The sequence below is a fragment of the Sminthopsis crassicaudata genome, chromosome 3 (assembly GCF_048593235.1).
Source record: "Sminthopsis crassicaudata isolate SCR6 chromosome 3, ASM4859323v1, whole genome shotgun sequence".
Taxonomy (NCBI): Eukaryota; Metazoa; Chordata; class Mammalia; order Dasyuromorphia; family Dasyuridae; genus Sminthopsis; species Sminthopsis crassicaudata.
Genome location: NC_133619.1, coordinates 283408751 through 283432662, shown reverse-complemented (window position 1 = coordinate 283432662; position 23912 = coordinate 283408751). Strand labels below are relative to the sequence as shown.

The window sequence follows — 23912 nt, the reverse complement described above, 5'->3', positions numbered from 1 at the left end:
TCCATTCAGTAGTAAAAGTTAAGAATTGAGGCAAAGGATGGCCTGCTTTGGTTTCACAAAAAGAATGAATGGGGGGAGCAGAGAGAAAAAAAATAGAAAAAATTTAGAGTTTTTGGCCATAGCAGAAGAAATTTATATTTATACCAACTGTGATCAAGTAAGGCATGATTTGCAACAATTATTAGCCTATCAGTGAAAAGAAGTATTTTTCTTATGAATGAGGTAGTTAGTTCACATAGTTTTAATTTACCAGTGGTTTTAATGGAGAAATCATTTTGAAATTTCATTGTTGTTTTTTTAAAATTCCTTCATTTCCCCTTACTTTCTGAGAGGGAGATTGTTTCTAATAGCATGTTTTTAAGATCTTTATTACTGAAATGTCCTCTTTTTTAGAATTTTAATTATAAGATACCACTTAAATAAATAAGAATAGCAAAACAAAAGAATGGAATAAAAGAAAGGATGTATTATCACATACTTTTGGGATAGCTTTTCAAATTATTTTTCTTTACTAAGTCTAACACTTCCCACTCATCTCATTCATCTATTGATAAAAGAGAGTTCCTTGGAATAATTAAATTTTTTGTGTTGATCTTTAGGGTTCTAAAGGGTTCTATTACCTTTCTATCTCTAGAAATGTGCACTTCTCTCTGGAGATCATTAGAAAAAAAATCACTCCCATTCTCTTTTTTTTAAAGATAAACAATTTCAGACAAAGGATAGGCTAACAATTAAGAATTAGTCTGTAGAAGTTAGTCATATTTAAGGCACAAGAGCTCAATAACATTTTGATTTAAGAGTTATGAAATCAAATTTACAAAATTTTTTAAAATGGTATAATTGGGGTGTTCAGAAGCTAGCTCTCGCTGACGTGATATATTTTCCTTGTAATCATTTTTACCACAAAACCCAGCAAATACTGCAAATTGAGACTTGATTTATTGTTTTTTTAATTATCTAAACATAAGAAAGTAATGGAGAAAATGCTAACAGAGATTACACCTAAACATATGTCATCCTCCCCTGCCCTAAAGAACTGGTTGTTAAACATTTACCAATACACTCCTATTTGTAAGCATTTAATAAAAGATTTCTGGAATATTTCATCTACAAATATTTACCCTTTGTAATCAATTTTTTCTCCTTTAGAAGACAGAAAATAGAACTTTCCTCCCATGCACCATATTTGATAAGGTGCATGATAAACTGACTAATAATATATTTTATTATGATAAAGATAAAGGACTAGAGGCATCTGGGGAATTTTCATTTTTCTCATTAAAATATTAATTCCTGAATATTATCTTAATGAGGTGATAGTGAGATAAAAATGTTCTTCTTGAATAAGAATACGATGAAGCCTTCTGGCAAAAGAAACTTAATAAAGTGATAATGAGGCCAAAATGTTCTGTTTGCCTTAGTTAATACTACAGGATTTAAAATCTTTTTGTCCTCATCTGAAAATTTTTAAGTTCATGAACATGTTACTAAGTTAAGTGAGATAGATAATTTTGAATATGATGGTGAAGAAGAAGCCAAAAACATATTTGTAGAACATTTGTTCATTCTTTGTTTTTGAAGGGGATCAATGATAAATATATGCAAAATATATTATATTCATCATCTCATTTGCATTTACAACAACATTGGGAAAGAAATACTAAGGTATTATTGTTATTCTTAATTATCATTATTATTAACTAATTAGGACAATAAGCAGAAACATGATCTAAAAACAGATCTTTCTGTTGTACAGTCTCCACAGGAGATGATCTTCTGATTATGGGCAAATATTACAAGGCATTTATTTTTTGGGATGCACTAAACTATGTTTAAAAAACATATTCTTTCCAGTAGATGGCATTAACTAGGTTAAATTCCATTAATACCATTGTCTAAGTGGCAGATTAATCAACTGTACTTAACTCAATAAATGTCTATTGGCTTGCAAGCATGAATGAAGGAAACCCCAAACCTTTATTCCCTTTTTGTCAGTAGTATCAGCAAGGTTATTTTTTCAAATCACTATTTCCAGCATAGATTTGATAGAAATGACTTTTCACAAGGAGAACATTTCAAATTGCTCTACTGAGCCACATAAATAAAGCTTTCTTTTTACAAAAGCCATTCCAGGAAATCATATCACGTTATATTACCCACATTCTAGCCTATACAATACTGTAATTCTTGTCTTTGTAGGGGTTGTGCTCCCACACTGTTAAGTGCTCTGTAGGACATCTTCCCTGAAAGTATCCAGGCTTTTCTCTCAAAAAACACACTAAATGGAATAAAAATTCTGACCTGGTTTTTGGATAATAATAAGAATGAGAATAATAATAGCTAGAATTTAAATAACATTTTAAAATTTGCAAATATGACCCTGGGAATTAAGTGTTATTATTATTATTTTACAAATGGGAAAACTGAGACAGAGATTAAGTTGTCTGGTTATAAAGTAAGAAATTGTCTAGAGCTGGATTTTAACTTGAGGCTTACTATAGTCTAGCAGCCCTTTCATTTCATATCTAGCTATCTCTTGAAAGGAAACTGCCTAATGACTGTGAGGACTGATGAAGACAAATTTTACTGCTCCAGTTAAAATGAAGTTACACAAAGAATCCTGCAATGTCATGGCATTTTTCCCTAATGACATTGAGCAATATTCTTTCTAATGAACATAACATTATAATTATTATTATATAATTATTATTATTTCCTAACAAAAGCTTTTCTCTGAACCACCTCCTCTAATTCACAGCAATGGTGATAGTAATAGCCATATATTGATTTGTTTTATATCATTTCAGGTATCATCAGCCAACCTGTGAGGCATATTGTTGAGGATGTTATGGTGGTTGTTGTTGTTTTAACTATTCTCAAACATGGAAAGAAGAACATCACATACTGAAAAGGATGTGTGATTTTTTAATGAGAACAATCCCTCCAGTAATGATACACCAGCAGATAGCAAACAATGCCTGCCTGCCTTTCCTATCTTCCCAATATTACCTGATAATTTCTTTATAGGGGACCCATCCCAATTACTATAAATTTTCCTCACTTTCCCTTGACATTGTGAAGATGCTAAGGGAGCCTTTAGTTATTGGTTATTTCATTATTCAACAGGTCTTTTTTCAATCATGAATAACAACATTTATTCAAGTTATTTTGTGTAATTTGCTATATTTTATGTCCCACTCCCATCTACTTTGTGTCTCTCTTCTGCCCATGACTAATATGCATTTCTAAACTATTTCAGACTGCTGAATTCAGAGACTCACAGCTATAGGACAACATTCATAGAAAACTTATTTTAAAAATGACTGTTTCTATTTGGAGTTATTAAAGGAGCTTTGTATTTTCTGAGAGCAATCCAGGACACTCTCTTCCTCTTTAATTCTGGGCACAACTCATTGTTTATATGTCCTATATATGCAAGAAAAAAAAAGTAATGTACAGATATATACAGGTCAGTAATGAAATTTAAATCTGCACTAAAAAAATTTTTTATAATATGAGGTATTTGCATACAAACATGCACACATATGTATATGCACATATGTATGTATACAATACCTACATATATAGACATGTATATCTACAGAAAGACAAGAACAAAGATTTACTACTTAACTTGAATTTCAATAGATATTTTTCATTTGCTTTTTTTCCCCCCAGCCTGTTTCCCTCTCCTTTTCATCTCTATCTGCTATTGCCTCCAAAAATAATTAAGTCAAACATTTTGATTGGTTGCAGATATTTTTCAGCAAGTTCTTAAGTATTTAGTTGCTTGATGAAACAGAACAATTACAACCATAAACAAAAATAAGTACAGTATCTTGCCATCCACAGGGAATATCCTTTCAATATATAGACTACAATGGGTCCCTTTCACTGGCAATTACACCAAATATACTAGTCTTCAAAAGGATTATATAAAAACTATTCATGGTAACTGTTTAGTAACCTTTTAAGTGTCTTACAATTATTTCATAAACAACAGTTGTCACAAATTAATGGGTCTCATCCACTGTGTGTGATGAATTTAATATCTAATATATATTGTATATATATATATATGTATATATATATATACACAAAATATATAGAGTACATATAAACATATAAATGTGTGTATGGTATATGTACATAAATAAGTACTCTACCTTATACTATTAATAGGTTCTACATGGCATGAGAAAGAATTACTTATGGAAATAGTTCACCTTACAGGAATGTCATAAATTTAAAAAAGAAAACCTCTCTTCCCCCCACAAAAAAAATGTATTAGGATGTTTTCAGTGTGAGTTGATTATAAGATAATAAGTATGGAAACAACTCATGCAAATTTTATAAAAAAAAATTAGAATTGGCAAAATGTCATAGCAAGAATTTTCACAGCAAGCACACTGGATGTTAGGTTTTTCAAACCCATTGGTATTTGTTATTTTCAGGAGAAAAAAGAAAAAGCTGACAGACCTGTGAAGAAAATGGCCTCTTTCCTGGGTCAGAGGATGTTACATAAGCAGCTTGAGTATAGGCATAGCTTTTGAATCGAGGTTGAAGAGATGAGGAAGTTCGCACATGGCCCTGTGCTAAACTGACTGTGATCTAAGAAGAGGTTTGGGAGAGGGCAAGGGGAGGAAATATACATATATACATATGTAAAGATATGACTCTAGAAGGACAGCTATCCCCCACCCAAGTAACAAGAGAAAATGAAGACAATTAAATATCAATTTCCTAGAAATCATTAAGACATAAAAAAGCACTTTAAAATAAGCCTAGGATGGTATTTTATCAATGTTAACATGATACACTGCTGAAGGGGGGTAGGTAGGTATATTTCACTGGAAAGGTTCTCTGCTGATCTAACTCTAGAACTAAAGAGGAAGGGAAAAAGTTATCCCATTGTGCAAAATAGTTTTGAAATGTAAATCTAGAAGTGATTTTCCCTCTATCTGTACTTTAAGTAAATGATGTCTGATTTTATCACATTAATGACTTAGTAAAGACCTAAAACTCTCATGACTAAAATATGGAAATATTTCAGTATTTCTGCAGAGACAGCATTGTATAACAAAACAACAACAACCACAAAATGAACTTGGAATAAAAAAATGTTTGGGTATGAGTTATGGCTATAACAGTTACTAGCTATATGACCATATATGACCATGGATTGGTCATTCACCCCCTCACCTCTCTCAGAGATATTAGCATACTAAAATGAGATAGTCTAGGTGAAGTACTATATATATAATATTAGTAATATATATATATATAATATTAATAATGTATATATATATACATATATAATATTAATATTTGGTAGAGAAATTTAAATTTAAAATTTTAATACCTGTTAAAGACTTTTTATGGATTGCTTTAAAAATATCATTGTTTATAGCTTGACAAACACAAATAATAATAATAATAATAATTCTAAAGAGAGAGCCATTTCTCTTAGAGAGCCTAAATACAAGTTAATAGATAATCTAAAATAAAACATTAAAGATTGTAGAATATAACAGCTAAATGGAAATAAACTGAACATTTTATATATTTATGTATGTATATTTTACATACCTACATATATGTATATTTGAATAGCTATATATATATATCTAATATATATAGAATACACATGTTACAGTGCTCACACAACATATATGTATGTATGTATATATCTATTTCTATTTATATGTGATTAGATGTATATTAATACAATAAAATTGTTGTTCTGTCATTTCAGCAGTATCCAACTCTTTCAGAATCCCATTTGGCATTTTCTTAGCAAAGATACTGGAGTGATTTACCATTTCCTTGTTTGGCTCATTTTACAGAGGAAGAAATTAAAGCCAACAGGATTAAGTGACTTGCCCAGGTTTACACAGCTAGCAAGTGTTTGAAGCTAAAGTTGAATTCATAAAAGTGTGCAGGCCTGGCACTCAGTCCACTGCATTACTTAGCTGCCTCAAAAACAAGATACTGAAGTATATTGCATAATGCCTTTTTTTTTCAAATGACAAATGTTTATATACAACATCATCTTAAATATGAACCTTAAATTTTAAAACATTCTTTAAATGTGTCAATATCTTTTCATTCCAGGACTGTAATTTGATTAGCATGGGAAACTCTTGAAGAGGAAATTGTCTTCACCTAGATATTAGTCATAAACTGATATTGAATTTTTATTTTCTTAGAGAGTTTTAGGAGCCCTAAGAAAATAAGTGATTTGACCAAGATTTCACAATCATTTTTACAGAGGTGGCACTTGAACCTATGTCTTTCTGACATCAAGACTGGATCTCTGTCTACTATAATATGATGTCTCTTATTCTTTAAAATTGACTTTTTGTTAGAGTGATAATGAATTACAGAAGATGAATTCATTACTAAGTGGAACATATTTTCTGGTCTTGGTGTTCTTAACAGAATGTGAGATATTCTGATGCACAGATGAATCCACATATAACATTCTGCCCTGCTTCTTGGAATGTATCTAACACAAGTACAAGGATATTTTCTGCTCCATTTTTCTGATATTACAATGAAAACACATGAAAGAAATATTTTCATTATGTGTTTTGAAAATATACTTCAACCATGAGTATATAAATGATACTGTTTATAGATATTGAATATTAATATGGTGAAATAAAACAGATGGGTAATATAAATTATAAATTTATTCTTAAGATGCCATATAGCATCAAATTAAAAGTCAGTGCAATGGCCTGCCAGAACTCACCTGCTGAGAATAGTGCATTTCGTGGTGTAATTGAAAATGTTCTCCTTGAGGACCTTTTGATGGTCTTGGCAACATCTCTACTTCATGAATAGCTTCCATGCTTACTTGTTGAGGCAGAACTTGGAAGAGTGTTGTGACATACATTAAGATAGACTTCTTATCTGGATAAGCTGTTGCAACATCTGTAAAATACATTAACATACATTACTTTTTTTTTTGCAATTCCCATAATAGAATATGCAAAAGAAATGAACAAATCAATGTTACAAGTAGAAGACAAACTAATGAGCCCTCAATTGTCTATGAATGCCCTCCAGAGACTAATTAGAAAATTATAATGAACTCTAAAATTTTCTACAAAGTTAGAATATCAATGAGATGAAGTCTTTTATTTTTTTTTCTCCTCTAATTCATGTGAACTTCATTCCATCCTATTTTTTAAAGTCAAATGGTAAAACTATGCTATCAAGGGGAATAGCATTCATTACGTGAGAGACAAAAATAGAGTGCCAGATAGGGTTTTTTTTTCCCCCTGTGGAAAGTTTAAAAATCATCAAAGTGATTAAACAGCACAGTAGTAATTAAAGAGTTATACATGATATTTAAATGTCTTGGAATTCAGTAAAAGAAGGAAGAGATGCTTACACATCTTATAGATGTATTTATGAAAATTAAATGTGAAGTTAAATGGATTTCAATTCAATTCAAAAAATGTTTATTAAGCACTAATCATGTGAAGCATAGTGACAGAGATAAAACTAAAATGAAGTATTGTGGGGATAGAATGTAAATAAATGTAAATTATTTACAAAGTAATATCAAGTGATGGAGACCTTTAACAAAAGCACAGGAAAAGCCTAGGAAAAGAATGTCAGCTAAGCTTGCTTTGAAGAAAATGAAGGTCTAGTTGTACTGAAAGATGCATATCATTTGCCACTATGCAAAAAGAATACAGCAAAAGTAATTCCAATGGGTTATATGAGTTAATGTTTTATACCATTTTCCAAAACTATGTTAAAATATAGTAATTGATATTAGGATACATGACCATATGTCAGGTATCAACACTTTAATCACATACTAGAGACACATTCAAAATGCCTTTTGCATAAAGCTGATTGTAGTATGCTTTTGGTAACATATCCAGGAGAAAAAATATAGAGCCCAACATTCTGAGTCAATAACAATTTGTAATGATGTAAGTAATGTAGAAGCTCTTTCAAGTCCTTTTGTTATCTGGCAGTAAAATTTACCTACTGTACTCATTCCAGTGAATCAGGATATAAAAAGAACTTAGTGTGAGAATTTTATCACGAATCTCAGAAGTGTTAAATCATAATCACTGGCAGCAGGTCAAAAATACTCTGGTATACTTTAGCAATGAATTTTCAGTCATAAATGTATCTATCTAAGATCTAATATTTTAAAAAATTCAATGTGGATATCCACTCAGGTATTCTGATCACAGGTAAGAGGGGAAAAAAAAAAGGTTAATATGTCAGATCTGAAGGCGGAAAAGAAGTCTTTCAGTAATCTCCTTTCATTTAAAGAAAATTAACACATTATTCATGAGCATCTATAATATTTTAGGAAACATTCACAGAAAGAAAGAGATCACAAAGTCCCTTAAATAGAACACACCATACAATAATACTCCAGTATTGGGGGAAACACTGTGAGGCACTGGAGCAAAGAGGGGTTTGGAGGAAGACAGGGAGACACTGAACACATTTTTATTCCTTGGCATTTCCTCCCTGTGGATAGGGATAAAACTACTGGTTAGATAACTGATTGATGTTTGTAATCTAGGAAAATTTTTATTTTTTCCTCCTAATAACCCTGAGAGAATATTTCTTAGATTTAAGAAAAGGTTCTTAACCTGGGGTATATGATGATCTTATTATTTTTAATTTTGAGAAATAGATTGCAATATTATTGGTCTTTGTAATTCTACATATTTTATTTCATGCCTTTAAAAAAATTACACTGAGAATGAATCCATAGACTTAATCAGAGTAATAAAAAGATTCCATGTCACAAAGAAGATTAAATTTGAAACACAAATATAACTGTCAGAAATCCAAACTGTGATGAATGTATGTGTATATGTGTGTGGGACTACCTATCTCCCTATTTTTCTGTCTGGTATTGGAGATGTCCAGATTATGCTTTCACAGAGCACAAAAATTTCCACTTATGCAATAGAAGGAAGAACAATAAATATCAAAGAATATCAGGATCCTGATTTGAATGAGATCATTCCTTTTAGAAATCCATATAAAACCATGAAACTGATATGATAATAAGAATGACCCAAATTTATCTAGTATGTTAAGGTCCATAAAGCACTTTTAATACTTGATTTCACTTAAGCTCTATAACAATTTTGTGGTATAAGTACAGCACTTATTTTTGAATGAATTTTAAACAGTCATACAATTACCATCAGAAACAACACTGAAATCCAGGTCTTCCTGACCTCAAGATTTTCTCCATGTAGCCTCTCTTGTTTCTTGTCAATTAAAACATTTTCCCCTTGCACTTCAGAGTACATTTTGTTCCATAACTTTTTTTTGCTGAGGCAACTGGGGTTAAGTGTCTTGCCCTGGGTCACACAGAAGCTGAAGGTATTAAATTTTAAAATAATATTGAGACTTTGTTACATCCTATAATATATTATATATATATATATATATATATATATATATATATATGTATGTCTCTTTTCCCAATAGAGCAAATTCTGAAATCTCTATAATATCAAAGTTCACATTCTAGGCATACTTTACATATGCTCTAGCCATATTAATTTAGGCAATTTATGTTTCTTAAAAAAAAGGTAAATAAATAGAATATAGGTAATCTTTATGCTGTTCTAGAAGAGTGACTTCTACTCTAGATTAGACAATTATTTTACTAAAACTAAAACTCCCAAACTCAGAATCTACTCCTACCTTAATTCAAAGAGATAGGTTTTATCTTTCAAAGATGAAGAATTGAAACTACATAGGTGACATTTAATGAATTTATTTTTGTTTTGTTTTTGTTTGTTGTATTTTCTTCTTTATTCTTAGTTACAAATGATGGCTCACTGGTAGATGAAAAGAATGGATATTTTTGAAAATGTAACTGATTTTAAAATAAATATACCAATATTGTGTTTTAATAAATGCCTAAGAGAGATGTTATTGGCTAATAAGAACTTCATGGAACAAAAGGTTAAAATACATCAACCTTCATGACTCAATTTATCAAGTTTGACAATATACTTGGTGTCATTTGAAATGCATATAAATATTCCTGTACATAATAGCTTGTGCTTCAAATTGATATTTTATTAAATATGATAATATTGTGGATATCACAGTATTATTAAGTATTTATATATGCTTATAAATATTATTGATATTAAGTGTTAATAGTATTAATTAATTATTAAGTATGAATAAGTATTATTGTTATTAAATATTTACATATGTTTTACAACTCTTCCCTTTAATCAACAATGTTGTTTAATGGCACATTGCTCAGTAATCATGTAACTATTAGTAAATCTCAAAATTTCAAGATAAATGAAGTATTTCATTTGTTCCCTATGGAGCTTATACATATATGCATACATATATGCATACATACATGCATACATGTGTACACAAAGAGATATAGATACATGTGTATGTGTACCTTCAGATGAAAATATTCTCTCCTTTTCTTAGAATATTTTTTCGGGGTCTCATTTCACTTATATCACTCTGGTACACATTTAGTTGCATAAATAAGAAATCCTTAAAGGCATGAATTGTGTCATTTTTATCTTTGAATCTCAAGCACCTAACATTATGTCTTATATCTAATAGGGTCATACTTAAATGATTGTTGAATTGAACTGAATTCATTTGAAAAGGTAATAGATTTCAAATGTATGGATAACTACCTCAAAACTATGTGTTTATAAATGACCTTCATGGACTATTGTGGTCCAATAAGTTCATTATTTGGTAGTGAATTATCAGTCACCTGTCATTGAGGCTTTATCAGACTTCCTCCTTCCCTGTCTCTCCTTCCTCCTCTCTCTTTTGGTAAGGCAATGGAGGTTAAGTGACTTGCCTAAGTCACACAGTTAATAAATGTTAAGTGTATGAGTCTGGATTTGGACAGAAGTTCTTTCTTGTGACTTCAGGGCCAATGCTCTATCCCTTGTGCTGTCTAGCTGTCTCCATAGTCCAGGTATCAAATGGAGAAGGGCTAGGCAAGTTGTTTTTATGATTATAATGGAGTATTATTGTGATAGACAGAATGATGAACAGAATTGTTTCAGAAAAGAAAAAGAAAAAAGAATTTGGGAAGGTGTACAAGAACTTAAGCATAATGCAATGAGCAGAACTGAGAGAATGCAATGAGAGAAAACTATATACAGTAACAGCAATATTGTAAGGATAATGAGCTACATCATTAAGACTATGATGCAAGACAATTTCAAAGGACCTATGATGAAATAGAATAAAATATCTACCTCCAGAGAGAGAGTTAGTGAACTCTTAAGGTGGATTAAAGCATACTTTTTAAACTTTGTTTTTCTTGTTTAATTTTTGTCTGTTTTCTTCTGCAACATGATTAATATAAAAATATGTTGTGCATGCCCCCTGTACTTCAGAAGAAGAGCTCAACCTTAAAAGTCATAAAATAGGAAAGAGGGAAGGAAGGAAGGAAGGAAGGAAGGAAGGAAGGAAGGAAGGAAGGAAGGAAGGAAGGAAGGAAGGAAGGAAGGAAGGAAGGAAGGAAGGAAGGAAGGAAGGAAGGAAGGAAGGAAGGAAGGAAGGAAGGAAGGAAGGAAAGGGAAGGGAAGGAAGGAAGGAAGGAAGGAAGGAAGGAAGGAAGGGAAGGAAAGAAGGAAGGAAGGAAGGAAGGAAGGAAGGAAGGAAGGAAGGAAGGAAGGAAGGAAGGAAGGAAGGAAGGAAGGAAGGAAGGAAGGAAGGAAGGAAAGAGGGAAGGAAGGAAGGAAGGAAGGAAGGAAGGAAGGAAGGAAGGAAGGAAGGAAGGAAGGAAGGAAGGAAGGAAGGAGGGAGGAAGAAAATGACTAAAAACCAAAAAAAAGAACCTTCATCATAGAAAAATACTATGATGACAGGGAAGACCAAAACACCAACTCAAACTAGGACAAAATGTCTACAAAGGATATCTCAGAGTCATCTGAATTGGTCTCAAGCCTAAAGAGGCTTCCTGGAAGTGTTAATAAAAGACTTTAAAAGGCAAATAAGAGAAGTAGAAGAAAAAATAGAAAAGAAATGAGAAATAGGCACAAGACAATCAACAGCTTGGAAAAGGAAGGCAATTCCTTTAAAAATTCAATTGGTCAAATGCAAAAAAAAAAAAAAAAAAAAAAAAAAAAAAGAAAGTTCCACAGAAGAAAACACCTTCAAAAACAGACTGAGCCAAATGGGAAAAGATATATGATGACCCCCACTCTGTCTGCTCCAGTAGCAGCTGTAGGTTTTAAGAGTTACAGATATTGTTTTTCTATTTAGGGATGTAAATAGTTAATCTTTAAATAATATATAATCATTTCTCCTAGCTAATTAATATTGAAATGCATTTTTTATTTATCCATAATTATCTATTACTCCAAAGCCTGATTCCTGTGTATAAGGGTTAAAAAGCCTCTAGAAGCAAGGAATGCAGTTCAAGGCATGTGGGAGGACCTGAGAGATGAGAGGTTCTGAGGCATAAGTGAGTCCTATGTGGAGGTGGGGCATAGCCCCAAGAGGCGGTGTCTGATTCCAGGTACCACGCCTCCCTCCTTAGTGCTCTCAAAGTCTAGCTCGCCTCCCTCCTTCTTCTCGGGCCAATCCCATTATGCCAGGTTCCTAGAGGACTTCCCCCTTCCCCCATATCATCAGTGGGGTATAAATATGTGCTAAATCAGAATAAAATTCTCTTTTGCTTCACCCCTACCTAATGGTGGTCTGTCTCTAAGGGATCCGGGTTGGTGCCCGAAGACAGGTAAGTGTGGCCTAGCCTTGCCATCGACGGACGGGCATTAAAAGTATCTCTAAGGGGAGCTACCGGGTTAGAGTAGTCCATAGGGGTGTAACACTGTGAAATATGGAAAAAGAGTACAGAAATTGAAAGTGAGGAGCAAGGTGGTCCACATTATATGCATTATGATTAATGTTGGAAGCAGTTGGGTTTATAAGTGGATAGAGCCTGGAGTCAGGAAAACCTGAGTTCACATATAACGCCAGATACTCACTAGTTGCCTGGGAAAGTCACTTTAACTTTGCCTTAATTCAGTGGAAAAGGAAATGACAAACCAAGAAAACCTTATATTGGGGCAGCTAAATGATGCAATGGATAGAGCACTGGCTCTGAAATTCAGGAGAACCTGAGTTCAATCTGGCCTCATACACATAACAGTTACTAGGTGCCTGACCCTAGACAATTCACTTACCCCAATTGCCTCTCAAAAAAGAAAGAAAGAAAAGAAAGAAAAAGAAAGAAAGAAAGAAAGAAAGAAAGAAAGAAAGAAAGAAAGAAAGAAAGAAAGAAAGAAAGAAAGAAAGAAAGAAAGAAAGAAAGAAAGAAAGAAAGAAAGAAAGAAAGAAAGAAAGAAAGAAAGAAAGAAAGAAAGAAAGAAAGAAAAGAAAAGAAAAGAAAAGAAATACATTACAAAAAACCCCATAAGAGTTCATAAGGAGTTAGACATGTCTTTACAATAATTAATTTTTGCTAAATGGATACAATAATTTAAATTATTGTAATTAATTAAGATATTACATGACTTAGGGTCTATTGGGCTGGTAAAAGATAATTTTTAAAAAGGTTGGAATAAGAAAGGAAAGACTTAAAGAGTTCAAAAGAATTGGAATTCTGAATGAGAAAATAAGTTTTTAATATTGGTCACAAGGCTTTTTCATTAAAAACACAGCCTAGTGAAAGTTGGGTAAAGTCTTGTTCTTATACTATAGAATACAATTTTTAAAAAATAATACCTATGAGGTATACAAACATGCATGGAATTAAATAAATAAAACAACAGAATACAATAAGGACATTTAACAATGTAATGAAGTAATTTTAAAAAAAACTACATACATATAAAAGCTAAGATCATTTGGGGCAAGAATGAAGGACAGTATTAATTAGAGTAACCACATTAAATCAGCCTTCCCTCACTGACTTTTGCAGTATAAACCTTGATTATTGTGTCATATGTATCTGATCTATTCCACTAATCCACCACTCTATTTCTTAGCCAGTACCAAATGATTTTGATGACTGCTGCTTTATAATATAGTTTTAGTTTTGCTACAGCAAATTGATTTCCTTGATATTCTTGACTTTTGTTCTTTCAGATCAATTTTACTATGGTTTATTATTATTATAATTATTATTTATTATTATTATTTGCCGAGACAATTGGGGTTAAATGATTTGTCCAGGATCACACAGCTAGGAAATATTAAGAGTCTGAAATCAAATTTGAACTCAGGTCTTCCTGACTTCAGGACTGGTGCTCTATCCACTGCACCACTTAACTGCCCCAGCTTTTAATTTTTGTAACTCCATAAAATATTATTTTGGCAGTTTGATTAGTATGGCACTGAACAAATAGACCAATTTAGGCAGAATTGTCATTTTATTATATTAGCTTGGCATATTCATGAACAATTAATACTTTTCCAGTTGTTTAGATCTGGCTCGGGGCAGCTAAGTGGCTCAGTGGATAGAGTACCAGCCTTGAATTCAGGAGGACCTGAGTTCAAATCTGGTCTCAGACACTTAACACTTCCTAGCTGTGTGACCCTGGGCAAGTCACTTAACCCCAGCCTCAGGGGGGGAAAAATAGATCTGACTTTATTTGGGTGAGAAGTATTTTGTAAGTCTGTTCATATAGTTCTTGGAGTGTCTTGGAAGGTATACTCTCCCAAGTACTTTATTTTGTCTACAGTAATTTTAAATGGGATTTCTTCTTCTATCTCTTGCTAATGGGCTTTATCAGAAATATATTAAAAATGCTGATTATTTGTGTGGGTTTATTTTATATACTGTAATTTTGCTAAAGATGAGAATTATTTCAGTACATTTTTGGATGATTTTTTCAGGATTCTCTATCTATATCATCATACTATTTGCAAAGAGTGATAGTTATTTTTTTCTTCCTCATCGCCTCTTCTAATGCCTTTACTTTCTTTTTCTTTTCTAATTGCTAAAGCCAACATTTCTCGTACAATGTTGAATAATAGTGATGACAACTGGCATCCTTGTTTTACCCCTGATCTTACTGGGAATGTGTCTAGCTTCTCTCCATTATGAATAATGCTTACAGTAGGTTTTACAGCTATACTGCTTATTATTTTAAGGAATGTTTCTTTTATCTCTATGCTCTCTAATGTTTTTTTTAATAGGAATGGGTGCTACATTTTGTCAATTTTATGCATCACTTGAGATTATCATATGATTTCTGTTGGTTTGTTATTGATATGGTCAATTATTATTGATTTGTTCAATTTCTTTTTTTTTCTAAAATGACACAATATAAGTATTTTATTTCTTCTGTTAACCTGGGCAATTTATATTTTTGTAAATATGCATTCATTTCAGTTAGATTGTCAGACTTGCCACCATAGGATTGGGTAAAATAGCTCCTTATTATTTCTTTAATTTCTTTTTCACTGGTGATAAGTTGACCCATTTGATGCTGATGATTTGTTTTTGTTTTTGCTTTCTTTTTCTGATCAAATTAACCAAAGATTTATCTGTTTTGTTAGTTTTTTTCATAAAATCAAATCTTAATTTTGTTTATTAGTTCAATAGTTTTCTTAGTTTATTAATTTCTCCTTTGAGGTTCAAAATTTTTAATTTATTATTTAATTAAGGGTTTTTAATTTGTTCTTTTTCTAGCTTTTTTAGTTGCATGTCTAATTCATTGATATCTTTTTTATCTATTTTATTTATGTAGCTATTTAGAGATATATAAAATTTCCCCTAAGAACTTCTTTGGCTATATCCCATAAGTTTCGGTATGTTTTCTCATTATTGTCATTTTCTTTGATTAAATTATTGATTGTTTTTGTGGTTTTTTATTTGACCTACTCATTCTTTAGAATTAGATTATTTTATTTCCATTTGGTTTTTAGTCTATATTTCCCTGGCCCTTTATTGAATAAAATTTTTATTGAATTGTGGTCTGCAAAAGAAACCTTTACTATTTCTGCCTTTTTGCATTTTTGTGAAGGTGCCATGTACTGCCACGAAAAAGGTGTATTCCTTATTGTCCCCATTCAATTTACTCTAAATAACTATCATACCTAGTTTTTCTAGGACCCTCTTAACCTCCCTAGTTTCTTTTTTATTTATTTTGTGATTAGATTTGTCCAATTCCCAGAGAGAAAGGCTGAGATTCCCCACTAGAATAGCATGCTGTCTATTTCTTCCTGTGACTGGCTTAAATCTTTTCTAGTCATTTGCCTGTTCTACTACTAGCTGCATACAAATTTAATATTGTTACTACTTCATTATTTAAAATACCCTTCATCAAAATGTACTTTCTCGCCTTATCTCTATATCTCTATAAGATCTATTTATATTTTTTGCTTTATCCTCAGATATTTGAATTGAATTTGAAATAGAAATTTGAATTGCTACTCCTACTTTTTTTTTTTTTGCTTCAGCTGAAACATAATACATTCTGTTCCAGACTTTTACTTGCACCCTGTATGAATTTCTCTGTGTCAAAGTTTTTTCTCATTAACAACACATTGTAGGATTGTTTGTTTTGTTTTTTTTTGTTTGTTTGTTTTTTTAATCCATTCTGCTTTTTGCTTCTGTTTCATGGGAGAGGTCATACCATTTACATTCACAGTTTTGATTACCAGCTCTGTATTTCACTCCATTCTATTTTCTCCCCCGTAAATAGTTTTGTTCTTTCTACCCTGTCCTTAGTTGTGTGTGTGTGTGTGTGTGTGTGTGTGTGTGTGTGTGTGTGTGTGTGTGTTTACCCACCTTATTCACTACTTTATCTCTTCTCACTCCTCTCCCTTCCCTTGAGTTTTTTGAAATCCACTACACCCATTACCTTATCTTCTATCAACCTTTCCCCTCTTCTCTTATCTTTTAACCTAGAGTTTCTGCCCTCTCTTCTATCCTGTTCCTCCCTTTTCTTTTCCTCTTTTTCCTCCTATTTCTTTGTAGGGTTAGATAAATTTCTATATCCACCTGAATGATTAAAGTATTCCCTCTTAAAGCCAAAACTGATGAGATCAAGCATCAGACAATGTTCATCCTTCTCCCATCTTTCCATCCATTGTAATAGGTCTTTTGCACCTTTTCATGTGAACTAATAGTCCAATTATACCTCAGATATTTGCCACTGTTGACCATACCTTTGCTCCTTCTGGATACTGTCCTCCTTTGTTTTCCATGAGTCTCCTTTCTCCTCTTTATTCTACTAACTGTGTGATTATTAATTCTCAGGCTCCATTGCCAGAACAATACCTAACTCTCACTTTCTAAACAGGGGCATCCCCAAAGTCATTCTTTTCTTTAGGTATATTCTTTCCTTTAGTGACCTCATCCATTACTACTGGAAAGTCAATGCCATCTTTATGCTTATAATTCTATATCCATGCCTATCATTTCTACCTAGTATCTGTCTGTCTGCCTGTCTGCCTGTCTCTCTCTCTCTCTCTCTCTCTCTCTCTCTCTCTCTCTCTCTCTCTCTCTCTCTAGTTTTAATTACTCTCTTGAAATCTTGTCCTTTGTTGCCATAGGGCTGTTTATTTCTGTATCTGGATATAAAATTGGCGTTTCAAATTTATAACATCCAAAATAGAAATCATATTTCCCTCTAAACCCTACTCTCCTCTATTAATTTTTGTTGAACATATTGCCATTTTTCAAATAAACAGATTTTCAAACTTAGAGTAATACCTGATTATCTCCTCAAGTCCCTATCCTTTCAGTATTTTTTTTCTTTTATTTGTTTTTCCCTTTAAATATCAAGAACTTAGTATAGTGATTGACATACAGCAGATGCTTAATGCTTGTTTGTTTATGGAATCCCAGACAGTTTCTTTCACTATTTCCCTCGTTTCAGTTTCTTTTAAGACTCAGCTCATATGATTCTATTTTTCACCTTTTTGTTGGCTTTATTTTATTCCTCAAATTATTGTGATTTTACTAATTTCTTTACATATTGAATCCTTACATTTCACTTCTCTCATCCCTTTCAAAATAAATTAGTTTCTGGAGGAGATGACTATTCAGTATAAGTATTGGTATCCCAAATAGTTAATATACTAGCTGATACACAATAAGTATTTATAACTCTCTGTTTAAGAGAATAGAATTGACTTTAGCCCAAAGGAGTATATAAAATGGGAATTAAAAGCATTGTAAAGCAGGGAAAGTTACTTTGGAGAGGGAGAATTTCTTTAGAGGCCCTCAAATTATATGTGACTACTTCCTTGCCCATCATTAAGGTGCTTTGATGTTCTCTATGAAAGTTTGCTTTATGTTCAAAGAAATGCAGCTATTAATCTGATATCCATTATATGACACTAAGTGCTAATGGATAGACCTTATTTCCCATTCTCTCTTTTGTTAACTTCAAAAAGAGTCCACACTTAGCAATGATCTATCTATAATATCTCCCACTAAAAAGGCATAGGTACTTATTTAGGATTATAAATCTTTTGTTCTCAAATTTTCTCCTTCTACTATTCTTTATTTCCCACATAATTAATATCTTCTACTTTGAAAACACTAACATTTTTGTTCTTTCCAATTTTGCAAATTAAATATTTGTTTTAGCAACACAATAAGTTTTAAATGCAGGGAGGATTTAAAAAAAAAGTAGAGAAAAAATGGCCAGAACTCAGAAAAGACTGAATCTTGCATGCATGTAATGTACACTGAACTTAAAGTCAGGTGCCCTACCTTTACATTTTGTTGTGTCAATTGGAACAAACAATTTTAATCTCACTGAGCTTTAGTTTCTTCAATAAATAATATCTTCCTTTTCTATATCACTGCGTTGTCACTGAGATCATATAAAGTACTGCTTTAGCATTGTATAAATAGCTATAAAGACAACCTGAGTTCTCAAATAAAACTATAATGGAGATTAAAAAAAAACTTTTCTAGTCACTATAAAGTATTTGAATACATGTGTAATGGCTCCAAATTATAGAGGTGAGTGGGCTCTCCTTCTTTCCCCACATCCCCCCAAAATGAATTAGGTACCCAAAGATATCACAGCCAGGACCTCATTACCCCAGGCACTGAGGCAAGGCTCAAAGTCTTCTTCCCTCAGCACTGTTTGTTGGTGACCCTGGTTCTGTTGATGTCATTCATTACATAGAATCATAAAGTGTCCTACTACATGGAACCCAAAGTATCAAAGTATCCAAAGCCCATGAATCACTATATCCTGTCTTTCCAATCAGATGATAAGATAACTTTCCATCTCAAAATAAAGGGAGACTAATATACTAAACCAAACAGTCACTGTAGCCTAGTTGAATATCGTTATTAAGACCAAGGAATATTTTTAGCTGCTCATTGTCCTACAAGTGCATCATTTAACTTAAATAATGAACTGGAACTAACAGACTGATGACAGCAAGACTGCCTGCCACCTAGGAGAGGGAGTGGAGAAAGGGAAGGAAAAAGTTGGAACAGAAGAGAGTGCAAGGGACAGTGTTGTAAAAATTACCCATGCATGTATTCTGTCAATAAAAAGATATATATATATATATTTAAAAAGGAATCGAAAATGAAAATGAATCTGGATCAAATTTGTTTTATTTTACCTAAAATGAGGAGAGATAGAAATAAAACAAAACAGTACTTGGAAACAAAGACAGTTCTTTTTAGTAGAGTTCAATTAGAAAAAAAAATAATAGGAATAAAAACATGGGGAGAAAGCAATAAGCCATGTCTTCTTTTAAAGATGTAATAAATTGAGTTAGACTGACTAAAAGTAAAGAATAAAATTCATACATAAACAAATCCATATGTAAAATGTGTGAATAGTTGAAATATCAAAAAAAAATTCTTACTGTACTAAATTTTGTTGTGTTCCTTGAAGTAAATGGACTCTTAATTGGATTTATAAATCTTTTGGTAACGAGACAGTTGTATTGGGAAAATGTGTTATAGTTAATTTCTAAATGCTGCTGTCTTTGCTTATGTTTTAGTTAATACTGAGGTAATGTGCTAAATCATAACCACAGTAATAAACCTTTTAAATATTTTATATATTACATAGTCATATGAATATTATTTCCCATTCAAATTGAAACACACTAGACAGATAAGTCATTTTAAAACATCTTGATAAAACAGAAATCTGGAGAACAACTTTTCCAGTTAAAACCCTTCACCATTTTCCAAGACACATTCTCTTTTCATTGATGCTAAAGTAATGTTTAATTAGTCCACTTCATAAGTTTATTGTTTTATTCAATGATCCAAATACTTGCCTTTGTAATTTTACAATAATTTCTCTAATTAAAATAGTGTGAAATATAGCAATGTCGATAATTTGCATTCTTAAATAAAATTCATTTCTATGAGGAAAAGAATAGTGATGCAACAGCAATTCATATTTAACTGAAAGCAAAATTAAATAATTCACACCTTTATATATCTAATTTATTTTGTTGTTGTTGTTGTTATTGTTGTAGTACCAGAATCAATCTTTTAATATGTCCCAGTGAAGCTTGGTAGTTATAAAACAGGAAATAAAACATTAATCATTAACTACCAAAGAATCAAAATCACAAGTGCTTGAACCAAAAGATAATAAATGGAAAGACATATGGTAGGTCTAAGCAGGCTTTAGTATATTACCAATGAGAACCTGTATACCAGTAGGGGTACTGTTTATCTTTCAAACTCTAATTGGACCAATGACATCACAATCTTAGGGTGAGGGTATGTAGTGTGTTTGATTATATTCATCAATCCAATAACAACTTGGAAGGCTTTAATATAAATTGGCCACAAATAATCTTTGACATCTTTCACGGTTCCTTTGTGTAGCCAAGATTTTCCTTTCTTCATAGAGTATAGCACCTTCTTTTTGATATGGACACACCAGGCAGTCCTTTGCCAATGACTTCCATGTCTTACAACCAATACTAAAATTCTTCAGAGAGACCTTGAGAATGTCCCTGTACCACTTCTTCAGGCCTCCATATGAGCACTGCCTTCTATGAGTTCTTTGAAATGCAGTCTTAGTTAAATGTACATTTGGCTACATGCTCAGCCTATCAGGGCTGCATTCTCTGCAACAGACTTTGAATGAAGACTTAGAAGTTCAGCTTGAGAGAAGATAGTTCTGGTAACTTATCTTGCCAGGTGATCTTCAGAATCTTTCCAAGACAATTCAAAAGGAAGTAGTTCAATTTTCTGGCATGGCACTGGTAGACTGTCCAGTTTTCACAGACATACAACAATACTTTTAGTACAATGGCTCTGTAGATCTTCAGTTTGCTCGGCAACCTAATATGTCTTCTCTCCCACATTTTCCTTTGGAGACTCCCAAATGCAGAGCTAGCTCTGGCAATGAATGTATTAATCTCCTTATCTATGTGAAAATCTCTGTAAAGTACACTGTGCCAAGTTGAGCAAACTTTCCAAATATTCAAAATTTCTCCATTTTCTGTGATTAAAGGTTCCATATATGTGTGATGTGATGCTGGCTGCTGGAAGCTCTCTATTTTCTTGGAGTTGATTTTTAGGCCAAAATTAGCACAAGCAGGAGAGAAATGATCCTTAGTTGCATCTCTGCTTCAGGTGATTCACTCTGTGTGTAAACAGTTTTTCAGCAGTGCAGCAGCTGACCTGGATGTTCTTTTTTCTTCTTTAGCAAAGGCATCTAACAATATGGTTTCCACTGCTATTTGGTATCCAGCCTGTAGTCTCCGAGATGACCTTTCCAGCCCCTCTGGGTTATGGAGCAGATGTGCTCTCTCTTCACATAATTTTATCAACTGGTTCTAGAAGAAATTCCCATCATCCCCTAAGAACACATTCCCTACTTTATCACTATAGGTGATCCGTGAGTGACCTTTTAAAATCTGTCTTAAGCTTTCCCATTTCTTGCCTGCAGCTCCTCAGTCTGCTAGTATACATTCCTCCGTTTTGTGGAGAGATCTCTCGGACTTCCAGGTCCAACTGGTCAAGCAGTTCTTTTGCTTCTTCTAGCTGTTTCTCCACATTAGCAACCATCTGTTTCTTCTCATCTGGAGACAGTTTGGGGATCCTCCGGATCTTGCTGGTTATCTCTGCAGTTAGCACTGCAAAGTCCTCCTCTTAGCCTTTGAAGTCTGATGACATGACTGTTGTGAGGGTCTGGGGCTCGGCCTAGAGCAGGTAAGGGGCAGAGTCTCTGAAATGCCGAAAGCGGGAAGGCGGCAGTGGAAGCAGTGAGAACCCAGCACAGCCTATCTAGTTATTTCTTACATCTCTAAGTCAATTCTTACTAGTATCTTAATAATAAATAAATAAATAAATAAATAAATGACAAAACTCAGTAAATGCTGAATGCCTAAAGACTGTCTGATAATGAATCTCAAAGAACTGTGGTAAAATGATATGTATTTTAACATAGAATATTAACCCATGCGTCCTCACTTTATTCATGTAGGCAAATTTTAATTATTAAATTATTAAAAAGGATTGCAATTGATCATCTGATTTTGATAGTAGGATTTAAAGAAAATCTTCAGCTCATCAAAAAGTTGAGAAAATAGCCTGAAAATTGATGATGCACTATTATTATTGTCAAGGGCACTATTATGCTCCCAGTTACTCAGATTCAAGCCTAGGTATCATTCTCAATCTTTCACTCTCTCATCTTCTACACACAATTAGTTGCCAAGTACTGTTGCTTCTACCTTTTTAAATTTTTCAGATACACACCCTTCTTTCCTCTAATACTATAATAACCCTGGTGCAGGGCCACACCAGAATTATTGAAAGAACTGAGGAAGGGAGTTGACTTCCCTGCCTCAACTCATTCCCCAGTCCATTTTTCATTTTTTTGTCTAATTGATCTTCCTAAGTATATGTCTAATAATGTCATTCACCTATTTAATTCCAGCAGTTCCCTTTGGTTTCTAACATTAAACATAAGATCCTATTTTTGGCTCTTAAAATCCTCCATATACTATACCTTCTTGTTTTTCTAGTCTTCCTACCACCATTCTCTGAAACCCTGATTTTATTTGTTGCTATTTTATTGGACTCTAAATATTTCAATTCCCAACTCTAGACATTTACAAGAGCTACTGTTCACATGTAGAACTCTCTCCCTGCTCATCGCTGCTTCCTACATTCCTTGCTTTCCTCCTGATTTCAGCTGAAGTCCCACTCTTTTAAGAATCTTTTCAACTCCCCTGCCTTTCTTCTGTTGATCATTTCCAACTGATCCTGTTTATAATGCAGCTTATTGAGGATGGTACTTGTTTTTTTGCCTTTTTTTATATATCTAGCACTTACCATAGTACCTGACACATCACCTCAGCAATTTGTAAATATTTATTTTCTGACTGAAAAAGGTTGAAAGAAATATTATAAAAGTTGTATTTCTAAGTTTTCTGAGTCCATTCAAATATCTTAGGTCGAAAAGAAAGGTTTAGGGAGCATAGATGTAAAATACCCACAACTGATTGCCAGTATTCAGTAACCAAGTTTAAATATTACAAAAGTGTTTGTTTCCTAGTTTAAAGACAGCTGAGAACCACATTTGCAAAATTTTGCACTTACATCTATACAAGGCTCCATCTTTCTGTTTTTATATTATTGACAACATAGAAAAATATTTTTCTTTTTGTAATAATAACAGATTAAGATTTGTGTCTTTTCCTCCTGTGAGTTTCACCTTGGTTGCTAGGCAGCAATGTCTTTCTATTTTGTTTCTCTGTATTCGGATAGAATCTAAGTTCCTTGAGTTCAGATATCTTCATTTATATATATATATATATATATACACACACACATTGTAACCACAATGTTTAGCACATGTCTTGCCACATGGTAGGCATTTAATAAATGCTTACTAAGTGTTTGATGATTCACTCATATCATAAATCACATTCAGTACACATTAAATATTCTTTTCAACTATCTTCCAAGCAATACCAAT

General features: G+C 32.6%; 1 protein-coding gene across 1 annotated transcript in view; it reads right to left on the bottom strand.

Annotated features, from left to right (window-relative positions):
* Positions 1-23912, bottom strand: part of DMD (dystrophin) — a 2117885-nt gene that overhangs the window by 1604669 nt on the left and 489304 nt on the right. Inside the window, 2 exon segments of the mRNA XM_074300855.1 lie at positions 4480-4611; positions 6758-6939. Coding sequence (XP_074156956.1) covers positions 4480-4611; positions 6758-6939 — 314 coding nt within the window.